The following is a 13,360-nucleotide window of genomic DNA, read 5'->3' on the forward strand; positions in this document are numbered from 1 at the left end:
TACTGCCTTCAAGCATACTCTACAAAAATTATCACAAAATATGGCCTTCATAACGCAAAATAGTTTGTTTAAGTAATTTTAACTATACGCCTTAATATAAAATGTGCCACATGCTGTCAGTTAAAGATTTAGGGTATTTCATGAATAGTTTCACAGAATATTATGCACAAAATGGAAATGCCAAAAGGATATACAGAAAATAACATATTTCATTAACCTTTGGGAAAAGTAGAAAAGTGAGGGAATAGGAACTGAGATGATATGTAAACTTTAAAAAAGAGAAAATTTTCCTTTTTTTCCTGCTGTGACTTTATGTTAAATCCATACAGTTGACTAAAGGCAAGAAAAGTGAGTCAGGAAAAAATGTTTGTTGTATGAAGTTTTACTTTTCTATTTAAGTTGTTAAATTCATTATTTTCACTGATGGCGAAGTTTCAGGTTTCATACTAATAGTTTATAGTAAAATTAATGTGCTGTATTGCATACAGATTTTTAGGATTTTTCTTAAGGAAGTTATTAAGCAAGGTAAAGAAAATTTAAAAACATTAAATATTTGAAAACGTAAATGCTACCTAGCTGAGAGAAAAAGGCAAAGCTAATGAATGACATTCACAAATGTTACTCTTAACAACTGATAAAGTATTTGAAACACATATACCCTAATTCCTCTTTAACTCTATTCGCACTTTACACTAAAGTCAAAAAGGGATTTAGTAAGTAATCTTCAACCCAATGCAATATCCCAGCTAAGTACACGTGCTTAAAGAATTACTGATGTTTCAATATACTGAAAATGTTAACTCAGAACATACCCTATATATGTCCTAGACATGAAGCTTACTATAGCTCTTCTTCGTCATTCTTCATATTGATTTATTTAAATTTTTAAGTCTATTATTATCAAGCATATTGCCTAAGATTAAGTCAAAGAAATCTTACCTTGGTTCCATTGCATCCAGGGATACCTTGAGGTCCTGGGGCCCCATCATGGCCTGGCATTCCCTTTGAAAAGGGACATAACACATGTATAATATTTCTTGGATTATTTTTTAAGAGATTTTAAAATGGGAAGCCAAATCCTACTTACAGGAAGACCTGGTGTCCCTGGAAATCCAGGAAGTCCAGGAGGACCCTATAGAAAGAAATAAATTCCTTGAACCAAATAACAATCAATAACAATAAAATAATATCCTATCTAAGGTAATTATGAAAATTACAATTAGAATAGCAATAGAAAAATGTGTCTCATTGATTATTACCACTCATTCTTTTAAACACTATAGAAAAAACTACTATCCATGTTTAAAAGTCTCTGTTCTAGAAAACTACAGAAGAAACTATTTGAGGGAGTACTGTCTTCACTGCACTTACCAGGAGTAGGCAAATTAGTGGATGAAATGTCTTTTCTAAAAGACAAAGGGCTTCTCCTAGGTTTGTGATGAATATGGAATTCAGCAGGGTATGGGTAAGTGACAAATATATCTGCCCCTGAGAACATCAGTATGATCACTCCCAAAATTCTTTCATCAAATGTCCCCGTCAGGATTGGCAAAAATACAAGTTTGACATAATTCTCTGTAGGTGAAGCTATGGGAAAAAAGTACTCTCATACAACTGCTAATGGGATTTAAACACCATGGGGAGAATTTTGGAAATATCTAGCAAAACTGACACGTGTACTTATTTATCCTTTGAAGCAACTCATTTCTAAGAATCTATCCCAAAGGCACACAAGAAATTATGAAACAAAATATGAAATTCAAGGTTATTGACTGCAGGATTATTTCAGCTAAAGTTTAGAAATGGCGATACAACCATAGTTACAAGTAAAGATTAGAAACAATAGGGACATGACTAAATAAATTATGGTACATCCTCATAATATAAAACTATGCAGCTGTTAAAAAGAATGAGGAATTCTGTACACTGAAATATGTAGTGATCCCCAGGATATACTATTAAGTAAAAGAAACAAAGTGTAAGTAGTGAATATAATATGCTACCTTTTTAAAACAAAGGTGGTGACATCAAACAGTGAAAAGATAAACAGATAATAATAAACATGATTATTTCTGGAGGAAGAAGGAAACAGAATTGGGAGAAGGCAAGGAGGGATGGGAAGCATCTCTGACTATATCCTCTCTTTCAGAACAATATAAATGCTTTAAATAATGAAAAATTAAAAAGAGGTAAAAAGGCAATCGTTAAAAATTGAAAGCAAACTGGAACCAATGGACCTAATGTACAAGCTGTGGATAATAACCATACAGAGAAGAGAATTACTTTGAATGCTTTTAAAACATGGTATTTTGACTGCTTAGAAATTAGTCATTTCAAAGGGGGGAAAAGAACAGCAAAGAAATAACTTGTCGTATTTGAGAATTCTATTTTTACTATTAAAATTGAAATGGTTATTTTGTTTATTTGTATATTGCTATTCTGAAGCTATTACAGCTTTATTACAGGTTAAAGGAAACAATAAATTATATTAATGTCATTAGGAATCAAGATTTTCACGTTAGGGAGAGAGGTGGTAGGGACAGAGAATAAGTATACAAAATTCTTTATTTAAATTTCAATTGGAAGTAATAATGTGAAAACGTAAATTCTACCTAGCTGAGAGAAAATTTTTTGTGATTTTTTTCTCTTTAAAAAATACATATTTCCTAACTGTGTCCACTGAAAATACATCAAAACAGTGACAAATCTAGTAGCAATGAAAACCTCTTATATTCAGACTGTGGTATCTAAATCACTAAAAAGAACCTGGAATCAGAGACATAGTCAATTCTAGATCTGGAGAGGACATATACAAGATAAGCCTGAAGAGTCTTCTTGTGTCAGAAAGCAAGGAAATTATCAACAATCAATAGGGTTTTGTCAATAGGACAGAGCACAGGGGTCAACTTGAAGGGGTTCCCATAGAACAAAGATGGCATAATTTGGGCTTAAAAAATAATAATGAGTACAATTGATTGAAACACATAAACCTCATATCTTAATAATGGTAAATTAAAAGAACCTTCCTTGTTCATCACTAGAAATTGCTAGAGTAGCAACTCATTACCCTATTAGATTTCAGTTGATAAAGTAGAATTCAAGTTAATAAATTAGAATTCAAGCTATTCAAAGAAGTAATGATAGGCTCTTAAAGATCACCATTTTGCAACTCTAAACTCTAAATGAAAAAAAATCGATCTAGGTAATGATCATCAATGGATGCTAAACTATTAGGTGAGAGTTGATGGCGAAATTTTTGATGGCAGAATCAGCCTCATTTATCTGAAAGCATTAATCAAACCTAGCATCAAAAAAATAGGACAGACATTGGTGCTGTAAGATGTAATTCAATAATAGGTACACAGCAGTACCTGTATTCTTTTTCTATTTTCTTAAAATTTTTGCAGTATAATTTACATACAGTAAAAGGCATACATCTTAAACGTACAATTTTTTCTTTATCCCCAGGAACCTCTCTAGTGCCTCTTTCAAGGCAGCCTAAAATTTGCAGGGAATATGGAGGACAGAGGAGCAATTTAAATGACATCATGAGGAAACAATCAGCCAGATCCAGAATGTGGAACACAGTACAGCACAAATGACCCAGTTTTGCCAATGTCATAATAAAAGAGGCTTAAGAAACATAGCAACCAAATGTAATATGTGGAGGTTGCTTGGATCCTGGTTTAAACAAACCAATTGTAAAGAGATCTTTGAGACAATTGAGGAAATCTGAATAATGACCGAGTTTTAAAGTATACTGAAACGTTATTGCTAAGTTTCTGAGGTTTAATAATGCTATAATGGTTATCAGTTTGAGAGACATATTGAAGTAGTGATTGGTGGAATGAATGATGTGAGGGATTTACTTTAAAATATTCCCCCAAATAGTGAGGAGGTATAGATGAAATAAATTTGTCAAAACGGTGCTAATTTTTGAAGCTAAGTAATGGGGACATGGGAGGAGATCATCGTTTGATATTCTCTGTACATTTGTGTATGTTTAAAACTTTCCATAATAATAAGTCTTTTAAAATTTGCATGCCAAGGGTTGCCTGTGAGCTGAGACATAAGGCTGCAAGAATGATCAGCCCACTGATCTCTAAGCACTCTCAGACACTTGAAAATGGAATTGATACACCAGATAGTTTTTTATCGTCTCAACAGTGCCCGGGACATAGTTAATGGTAACTATAACTATTATGAGATATGTTATGATTATTATGAAGAGCTTTAATAGTATATTGATATTCATTCATTACAGAAATATGTCTGCTAGAATAAACTAAGGGTTTTGAGTTTCTTCCCTGCTTTTCCAGTAACCTACCCATGCCAGTCATAAGTAGCATATAAGGCAAGCTACATGTTAAGAAGTACATAGCAAACAGAATGCTTTGAATATTTCTATAAAATGTGTGCATCTACTAAATTTCTGAAAATCAGATGATCAGAATGTTTAACTGTCTTTTTCACACACAGAAATATGCTGTGTCACCATCCATGTATATTTTATACTTCAATTCAGGGACCTCATCTATCTATGAACACAGAATTTCGAAGCTAAAAGGGACCTTGGAGATTGTGTTTTTTGACTCTCTGATTTAACAAATGAAGAAACTGAGGCTCAGAAAAGTTAAATATGATTTTCCAAAAGCCAGTGCTATTTTTAAACGATAGTTTCTTCCCAATTCTAAAACACACTAAAAGGTATATGTCAACCTAAAAGCTTTTCAGAAAAATTACACTAAATGTGCACCCCAATTTTGAGACATCCTGATTTCCAGAACATTAAAACTTGAAAAATCATACATTCTAGAACTGAGGAAATGTAGTATTCCAAAAATAGTTATTCTTTAACATAGCACTTTAAACTAGTGCTTCCCAAACTTACTCTCTTCAAGATACACAAAGAAAATTATCATCATTGTACATGGTACACTGGGAGAGTACACAGCCTGAGGTGACAGTCCTCTGAACTGGACTGAGATGATCACAATGGTTGGGAAGTTCTGCTTTAAAACACTTGTAATATACATGTTTTAACGAAATTGAAAAATTATTGGAATTAAGCACTTTCACATTTCTTAACACAACTATTTTAAAATCTTACATTACTTTAAACAGACATCTGGATATATAAAGGTAATTATCAAAATACTAAAGAAAGGCTAACTGTAGACATATGCAGGTTCAAATTTAACTTTTGAAAGATGCCATTTTTCTTTTTACATTTCACTATGAGTCTTTTCCAGGTGTCTCTTACCACTTAATTTGCTTCTTGTCTGTTTTGACCCACAAAGCACTTGATACAGCAAATATCACTTACTCTGATCCCTTTTGGTCCTGGTGGCCCTGGAATACCATCATCACCCTGAAAAATACAACATACTTAGTTTTTTTTTCTCTTCAAAAATAGCCCTCAAGTAACTAATTTCAGATTGTAAAATAAAAGACAAATTTTTGTGAACCTTTGTGAAAGTTACTGAGGAACTTACGTACCCAAGGAATTAGCATTTAATATTGAGACTGAAAGCACTGAAGTAAATTATATGGTAAAAAAAATTAGAAAGGTCTTTATTTACTGAGGATAAAACTGTTGACATAGAGAAGAAATGTTATACTCGTAACGTTAATCATGAATCATGCAAGAAAAGAAAGATGAAGTAGTGGGAGAGATGTTCCCCAAATCACTTATGCATAAACAAAGTAAGAGCTGAATGTCCAGGCAGTTTCCATATTGTGTCAGTCTGCTTGCCATGCTGCTAAATAAATAGTATCATCTCTGAGCCCCAACATGAGCTGTTCCTGAGTTTGCTGTTTTAAACGTTCGCTATGTTTTGTAAGGGACTTTCTACTGGCACAGTTTAAGAAGGAATAAGAAAGAACCACAGACTTTCCTTTCTAGCTTCTGCTGTAGACTCCATGCAAAAGGGGTTGCTCACATGTGTGTTAATCTCTTTACCCATTTCTAGTTACAATCACATTGCTGAGAATTTAAAGTCTTGCCTTACTAAGTTTTATAAAATACTTCCTTTTAAAAATGGAATAAAGGAAACCTAATTCTGCTCCAAAAGGCAGGAATTTCAGAGGAACATGTAGCTGGTAGGCCACCATCTGACACTTTCAATAGTTTTTATTAAAATAGGATATCTTGCTTTCTACCAGTGGCTTCCAAACTACTCAACTCACAACCCTAGAGGTTCCACTGGAGGTTCTTTTATGCCTATGTCACAGCCTTTCTTCAATCAGTGAAGTTCTGTTTTTATCTGTTTTATGTGGAACTTCCACGAAAAGTTTCATTTGGAGAAAAGGTTACCTGCTGTATTAGTTTCCAATGCTGCTTTTGAAATTACCACAAACTTACTGGCTTACAACAATACAATCTTAAAGTTCTGGAAGTCAGCCGTATGGACAGAGGTCTCGCTGGCAGAGCTGTGTTACTTTCTGGAGGTTCTAAGGGGAGAATTAATTTCCTTTCTTTCTCCAGCTTCTAGAGCCACCAACATTCCTCTGTTCATGGTCCCCTTCAATCTTCACAGTCAGCGATGGCTGAATGAGTCTTTCAAACATTGCATCACTCTGACATTGACTCTTCTGCCTCCCTCTTTCACATTTAAAGGATCCATGTGATTATATTGGGCCCACCAAGATAATCCAGAATAATCTCTCTAGTTTAAGACTAGCTGATTAGTAACTCTAATTCCACCTGCAATCTTAATTTTCCTTGTCTATGTAACTGAACATACTCACAGATTCTAGGGATTAGGTTATGGACATTTTTAGGGGATTGGCATTATTCTGCCTATCACCCCTTGCTTTAAAACAAGTTTACTAATCTATTTTTTCCACAACAGATGCATCTCTAAGGAGATTAAAGTTAATCTAATTCTATTTTTTTAACATTTTTTATTGATTTACAATCATTTTACAATGTTGTGTCAAATTCCAGTGTAGAGCTCGATTTTTCAGTTATACATGAACATACATAGATTCATTGTCACATTTTTTTCTCTGTGAGCTACCATAAGATCTTGTGTATATTTCCCTGTGCTATACAATATCATCTTGTTTATCTATTCTACAATTTTTAAATCCCATCTATCCCTTCCCACCCTCCACCCCCTTGGCAACCACAATTTTGTATTCTATGTCTATGATTTTGTTTCTGTTTTGTATTTATGCTTTGTTTGTTTGCTTTTCTTTTTCCCATTAGATTCCACATATGAGCGATCTCATATGGTATTTTTCTTTCTGTTTCTGGCTTACTTCACTTAGATTGACATTCTCCAGGGACATCCATGTTGCTGCAAATGGCATTATGTTGTCGGTTTTTATGGCTGAGTAGTATTCCATTGTATAAATATACCACTTCTTCTTTATCCAGTCATCTGCTGATGGACATTTAGGCTGTCTCCGTGTCTTGGCTATTGTAAATAGCGCTGCTATGAACATTGGGGTGCAGGTGTCATCCTGAAGTAGGGCTCCTTCTGGATACAAGCTCAGGAGTGGGATTCCTGGGTCATATGGTAAGTCTATTCCTAGTCTTTTGAGGAATCTCCATACTGTTTTCCACAGTGGCTGCACCAAAGTGCATTCCCACCAGCAGTGAAGGAGGGTTCCCTTTTCTCCACAGCCTCTCCAGCATTTGTCATTTGTGGATTTTTGAATGACGGCCATTCTGACTGGTGTGAGGTGATACCTCATTGTAGTTTTGATTTGCATTTCTCTGATTAGTGATATTGAGTATTTTTTCATGTGCCTATTGATCATTTGTATGTCTTCTTTGGAGAATTAAATGTACACAAAAATAAACTCAAAATGGATCAAAGACTTAAACATAAGACAAGATACAATAAACCTAGAGGAAACTAGAGGCAAAACATTATCTGACATACATCTCAAAAATGTTCTCCTAGAACAGTCTACCCAAGCAATAGAAATAAAAGCAAGAATAAACAAATGGGACCTAATGAAACTTACAAGCTTCTGCACAGCAAAGGAAACCATAATTAAAACAAAAAGACAACCTATGGAATGGGAGAAAATTTTTGCAAATGAAACTGACAAAGGCTTGATCTCGAGAATATATAAGTAGCTCATATGGCTTAATAAGAAAAAAATTAACAACCCAATCCAAAAATGGGCAGAAAATCTAATTCTATTTTAAAACAACTTAGAAGATCATTTGCTCAATCAATCTTTTGTGTCTTCCCACTAAAGGCAGAAATAAGACAAAAATCCCTTAATATTGTACTGGTTGTACTAACCAACCAACATGGCTAAATAAGAGAGGGAAATCAGAGGTATAAAAATTGGAAAGAATGAGGCAAAACTACCACTATTTGCAAATAATATGATTGTATGTATGTAAAACCCAAGATAATTAAATGAAAAACTACTACAATCAATAAGATAATTCAGTAAGGTTAACTGCATATAAAATTAATATGGAAAAATCAATACCTTTCTTATATACCAACATCTACCAGTTAGAAAATGTAATGGAAGAAAACATGCAATTTAAAGTAGCAAAAAAAAGAGATAAACCATCTAGCAATGAACTTAACAAGAAATAAAGATTCAAAAGAAGAAAAGTTCAAAACACTTCTCAAGTTCAAAAAAGAAGACGTGAACAAATGGAAAGGCATTTCATATTTTAGATAATAGAAATCAATATAAAAAGTCAATTCTCAACAATTTAGTTATAAATTTGATACAATAAAAATAGAAATAACATGAGCTTATTTTTTAAACTGGACATAGTGCCTCTAATGTTTATATGGAAAAATAAACAAGAACATTGGGTGGCAGTACATCAAGGAAGTTTTGTTAGATTCAAGAGCTGAAGGGACTGGTGCTAAATTTCTCGAGTAGAACTTTACATTGAGGAAAAAGCAAGACTCCTAATGACTGCATAGAATTTAAACAGATGGGAAATACAACAGAATTTCCCATGTCTAATGAGGTGCAAAAACAGCAGAATGTTCCTTGTGTACCCGAGAGTGGCACAGAGATAGCACAGACGTCTGAAAGTGTCAGGTGGACAGAATTGAGCACTAACTCAGCAGCAATCTATATAGACTATTGGCATGGGACATCTCAATGAATTCCAGCTTGGATTAGACCATCCCACCCCTCAACACCTTGGAACTACTTATGTTCTTCTTACCTTAGGCACAGCCTTGTGAAAATGAGGTGAATTTTAAGATTGGGCAAAGTTTCTGTGGTTTTTTTTTAATGGCTTTTTTGGCTCATCTTCCTTTACTGTCTGTATTAGGTAGACTGGTAGACTGATATATGAAAGGGCCAGTTCTATTCATTTTTCTGGAAGGGAAAAGTGGTTTGAAAACCCCTTTTTCTTAATTTTATTTCATGGAAAAGTGGTACATCATGCCATTAGAGCATTAAGGAAATTAAATGGATACTCATCAAGTAGTCCTCTGAGAAAAGGGGGAAAATTAATTTATCACTTCCTATCCCATTCCATACCTCGGCATGCATATAAGATGTTATTTTTGCTCATGATGTAGGAGAGACCGCCCACAAGGCAGTTGATGGGGAAAAGTATTCCCAACTGATAGGTCGACAGCACCTTTGGATCTATGAGCCTGGGTACAGGAGAGGGAGAGTATACAGATCTATCCTCGCCTCTTTCTCTCCCACAGAACAGCGTGTGTGACTTCTGCCTACTAAATTCACTGATACATCTGTCCCAGATAACTGCCACGACTCTGAACTTGACAAACTGGTAGATATGTCACCTACCACCCAACCCCGCGGATAAACATCTGACTGCTATGTCACTGAATACAACAAATGGTCACCTCTGTAAACATGGAACTTTTGAGTACATCAGATTCAGTACTTCCAACCTTATTACACTGGACTGGATATGTTGCCACAGTTGGACTCTGACACAACAGAAACAAAACACCTCCTCAGATGTCAAACTGTTCCTGTCTGAGATGGGATTAACTGACACATCTGGGAAAAGGGATATGGGATCTGCCATGAAGCTATTTTGACCTTGATAGTGGTGGCCTTTTCCCCGACACCTGCCCCTAAACTTATACAAATTTTCCAATTCCACTCTGCCCATTAGGAGGGACTTCTGGCTGGTTGACTCCCATGATAATCAATGACGATTACACTCTCAGCATTGTGTATTGGAGTATTTCTTTTATAAAAGCCAGGCCCTTCAACATTCCTACCAATGTAACATGTACATATGAGTAACTGATAAGAGATTTCCAAATATTCAGAACAGCTCCTCTCACTGAGCATGTCACACTAAATAAACTAAGAGGGGAACTTCAAAACCCAGTAGACCATGGTTCCTCAGGAGAACTGTCATGTAGTATTACTGACTCTCTGTTCGTGTGTATGTTCCTGGCAACTTTTCCCCTGTCAGGGTCACTCAGTTATGAAAGGTGGTGTGCAACCTGTCCTTGACCTCTACTGAAGTCACTAATAATACCACTTTAGCTTTGGAAGCACAACAGACTAGCCTAAATTCCTTGACCTGAGTAGTGTTGAATAGTAGCATAGTCCTCAACGTCCTGCTGGCCAACCAAGAAGGGGTCCTGCTATTGCCAGAATCTCATGTTTTACCTACATCACTAAAACTGGCAAGGTAGAACAGTCCATCACAAGACTTAAGAAAAAGTCTCCTGGCTCTCTAAATTAGATCAGATGGGCTATGGGCCTTCTATTCCTGGCTTGGTAATGGTGGGGTATATGGTTACACTCATTCCTCCAGGCAAGCTTGGTTGTCCTGCTTGGAATAATTTTGATTATGACCATGATCCACACTGGCCTCAGACTAATTACCTATTTTTTGACATAACTCTTCAAAGTCCAACCCATTCAGGTCCATGTTGGGGTAACTTATGTTTCTCATTTGGGTCCTAAAAAAATCAAGAGATGGAATTGAGGAGTCTGGCTCCTGGCTAAAGACCTATGTGTGATTTTTTCAGGCTCAACCATAGGCAATTACAAAGGCTTCATGGTAAGACTCATAGAGGAAAGCCTCATGTGCCCATCCCACAACAGAATTAGTGTACAGCCGGTGCATGGCAGTCTCTGAAGGGAGCTATAGTCAAGGAATCAATCCCCTTGGCTGGCCACGCTTCTATGCATATCTGCACTGAAAGGCCTCTTTATCTGGAGTTTTGGTGAAGACCTCTTTATTGGGAGAGGGGGGATTCTTGAGGACATTTTTTTCTGTACTCTGACTCGGTAGTTTTCTCCTTCTACCCTTCCTCCTCTCTCCCTTCTCCCATCCTGCCCTCGGGTATGCCACAAAACAGAAGATTTTTGCTCCAAGCTCCCTCAGCAGTAAAACAATTCCCTGTGGCTGTGCTGATCCATTTGACCCTCACTGGCACTGTTCCATGAAGAGTAATGGAACAGCGGGGAAGTCCACGCTTTCTCTGGTTCAACATTTTGCTTATGTAACTGTCACAGTAAGTGGCTAAAGGTTTGACTGTTATTTTTCATTTTGGCTTGTTGTCTTAACAAGTACTCTGATACCTGGCAGTTCAGCTCTCTCCAGCTCAGCTGAGCTCCTGACAGGACATAATTTGTGGCAAGGATCACAATAACCACACACAATTAACAGCATCTTCCAAAAGTATTTGAATACAGCAGTAACATTCAGCTCTTTTAAGACACTAACAATAAAGTATAGATACTCAGCCATTCTATTGCTTTATTTACGTATTAGTTCCTGGCTATAATTCAGTAACTTTTTAATTAACTTGACACCTGTCCCACAATTAGATGATTTAATTCCTTTGGTATTACTGGTTGGCAACTTGGCACATACCTTTTGTCCCCGAGGCCCTGGGGGCCCTTCTGGACCTGGAAATCCAGGCAAACCTGGATGGCCTTCCAAACCTGGAAATCCTCTCTCCCCCTGAAATTGAACAAGAATGCAAAGTAAGGTCATTTGTGAATTTTCAAGTACAAGCATGGTTGAGATTCAAAAACATCAAATGGCTATCTAGAGAATACTAATTTAATTTAATGATGCTAAATTCAGAGTATCCACTAACATGGAGAAAACTTTAAGACATGAGTGGAAAAACACAAACCACTCTGAATTTATATCATATTTGGTAATGTAATCTCTTGCTTTCTTGTAAAAGTAGAAAGCATATCAGAGATGAAGTGAAGTTTAAACATACTGACATCAAGAAACTAACAGTAAAGATGGCAACAAATCCAGGAGACCAGGTCTGCAGGGGTTATGTAAAATAAGTATGGTGCAGGGATGAAGAAGGGTAAAAGGAAAATATCAGAGATTTTAGGTTTGTAGCGGAGAGTTGCAGGATTATTCAGAATGGAAATTCATTAGCTGATTAGAGATAAGTTAGCTAGAAAAATATCATACATATAACTATATAATATCAAATATTTTATATATTTTTCTGATCGTAAAATTAATATAAAAAAAGAAATACATGTTTATGGTAGAAAAAAGAAAAAGAAAAAAGAACCAGTAATTCCTCTACGCAGAATTACTATTTGAATTGTGATTCAAGTTCCAGTTCTGATCACTGCATTTATAAACACCAGCACAGGATACCTACTAGTGAGGGTCCACCACATCTTATCAGCATCTCTCAGGAAAGGTTGCCTGATGTGCATATCTGTACAGTTAGTTAGGTGGGGGTTACAGAGCCACCGTGTGTACTAATAAACCATTAGATAGACACATTAGGGCTAGTTAACTTGCACACAGTCAATCATATCAAGAGTGTGAACCCTGACATCTCTAGGGGATCCAATTACAGAAAACAAATTCACCACTATTAAGTTTAATAACCCCAAAGGCTCATAACTCCATGGCATATGCTTTCATCTGCAGGGCTGCAAGCAGTTCCTCTACTTTCCCAAGGCTTAGAGGCTGAGTCTCTGGACCTTGTTCTGGGAATCCTCTCACCAAATCCTAGTGGAGCACCTATAGTGAGCATCCATTTCGACAAGGCAACTGACTACTGGGCCACTAGAGGCACATACCCCTGGAGGTTAAGGTAGAGACAACTTTTATTCATAACCCCAGAGTGAGTTGGGGGGGTGTTAAGTACTAAATTTAGTCTAGGTAGCTTAGATAATTTTGTATTGAATAATTCCTTGTTATGTTGAATCATTCTGTAATAACTATAAGTACTTTGGAAAGGCTACTTCTGGTCAGTTTCCACTTACTACTTCAAAGCCAATGAAACAAATATTAGCCAATTAATGGTAGGTCTAAACATTCCTGTGGCTTTGACAATAATTATTATTGACACATCACTGCATTTTCTATTTTCTATAAATATATCTCTGTTGTTTTAACCACTCATAGAATTATGAT

The 13,360-nt window shown here is 35.9% G+C and overlaps 1 protein-coding gene across 1 annotated transcript in view; it reads right to left on the reverse strand.

The window, feature by feature from the left end:
• The window catches only part of COL4A5 (collagen type IV alpha 5 chain), a 188,191-nt gene that overhangs the window by 93,984 nt on the left and 80,847 nt on the right, over nucleotides 1–13,360 (reverse strand). The window contains exons 3-6 of the mRNA XM_006215198.4: nucleotides 11,828–11,917; nucleotides 5,327–5,371; nucleotides 1,088–1,132; nucleotides 940–1,002 (exon numbers count right to left, since the gene is read on the reverse strand). Of these exons, the coding sequence (XP_006215260.1) occupies nucleotides 940–1,002; nucleotides 1,088–1,132; nucleotides 5,327–5,371; nucleotides 11,828–11,917 (243 nt within the window). The remainder of the gene's footprint in view (nucleotides 1–939; nucleotides 1,003–1,087; nucleotides 1,133–5,326; nucleotides 5,372–11,827; nucleotides 11,918–13,360) is intronic.

Source organism: Vicugna pacos, chromosome X (genome assembly GCF_048564905.1).
Source record: "Vicugna pacos chromosome X, VicPac4, whole genome shotgun sequence".
Lineage (NCBI taxonomy): Eukaryota > Metazoa > Chordata > Mammalia > Artiodactyla > Camelidae > Vicugna > Vicugna pacos.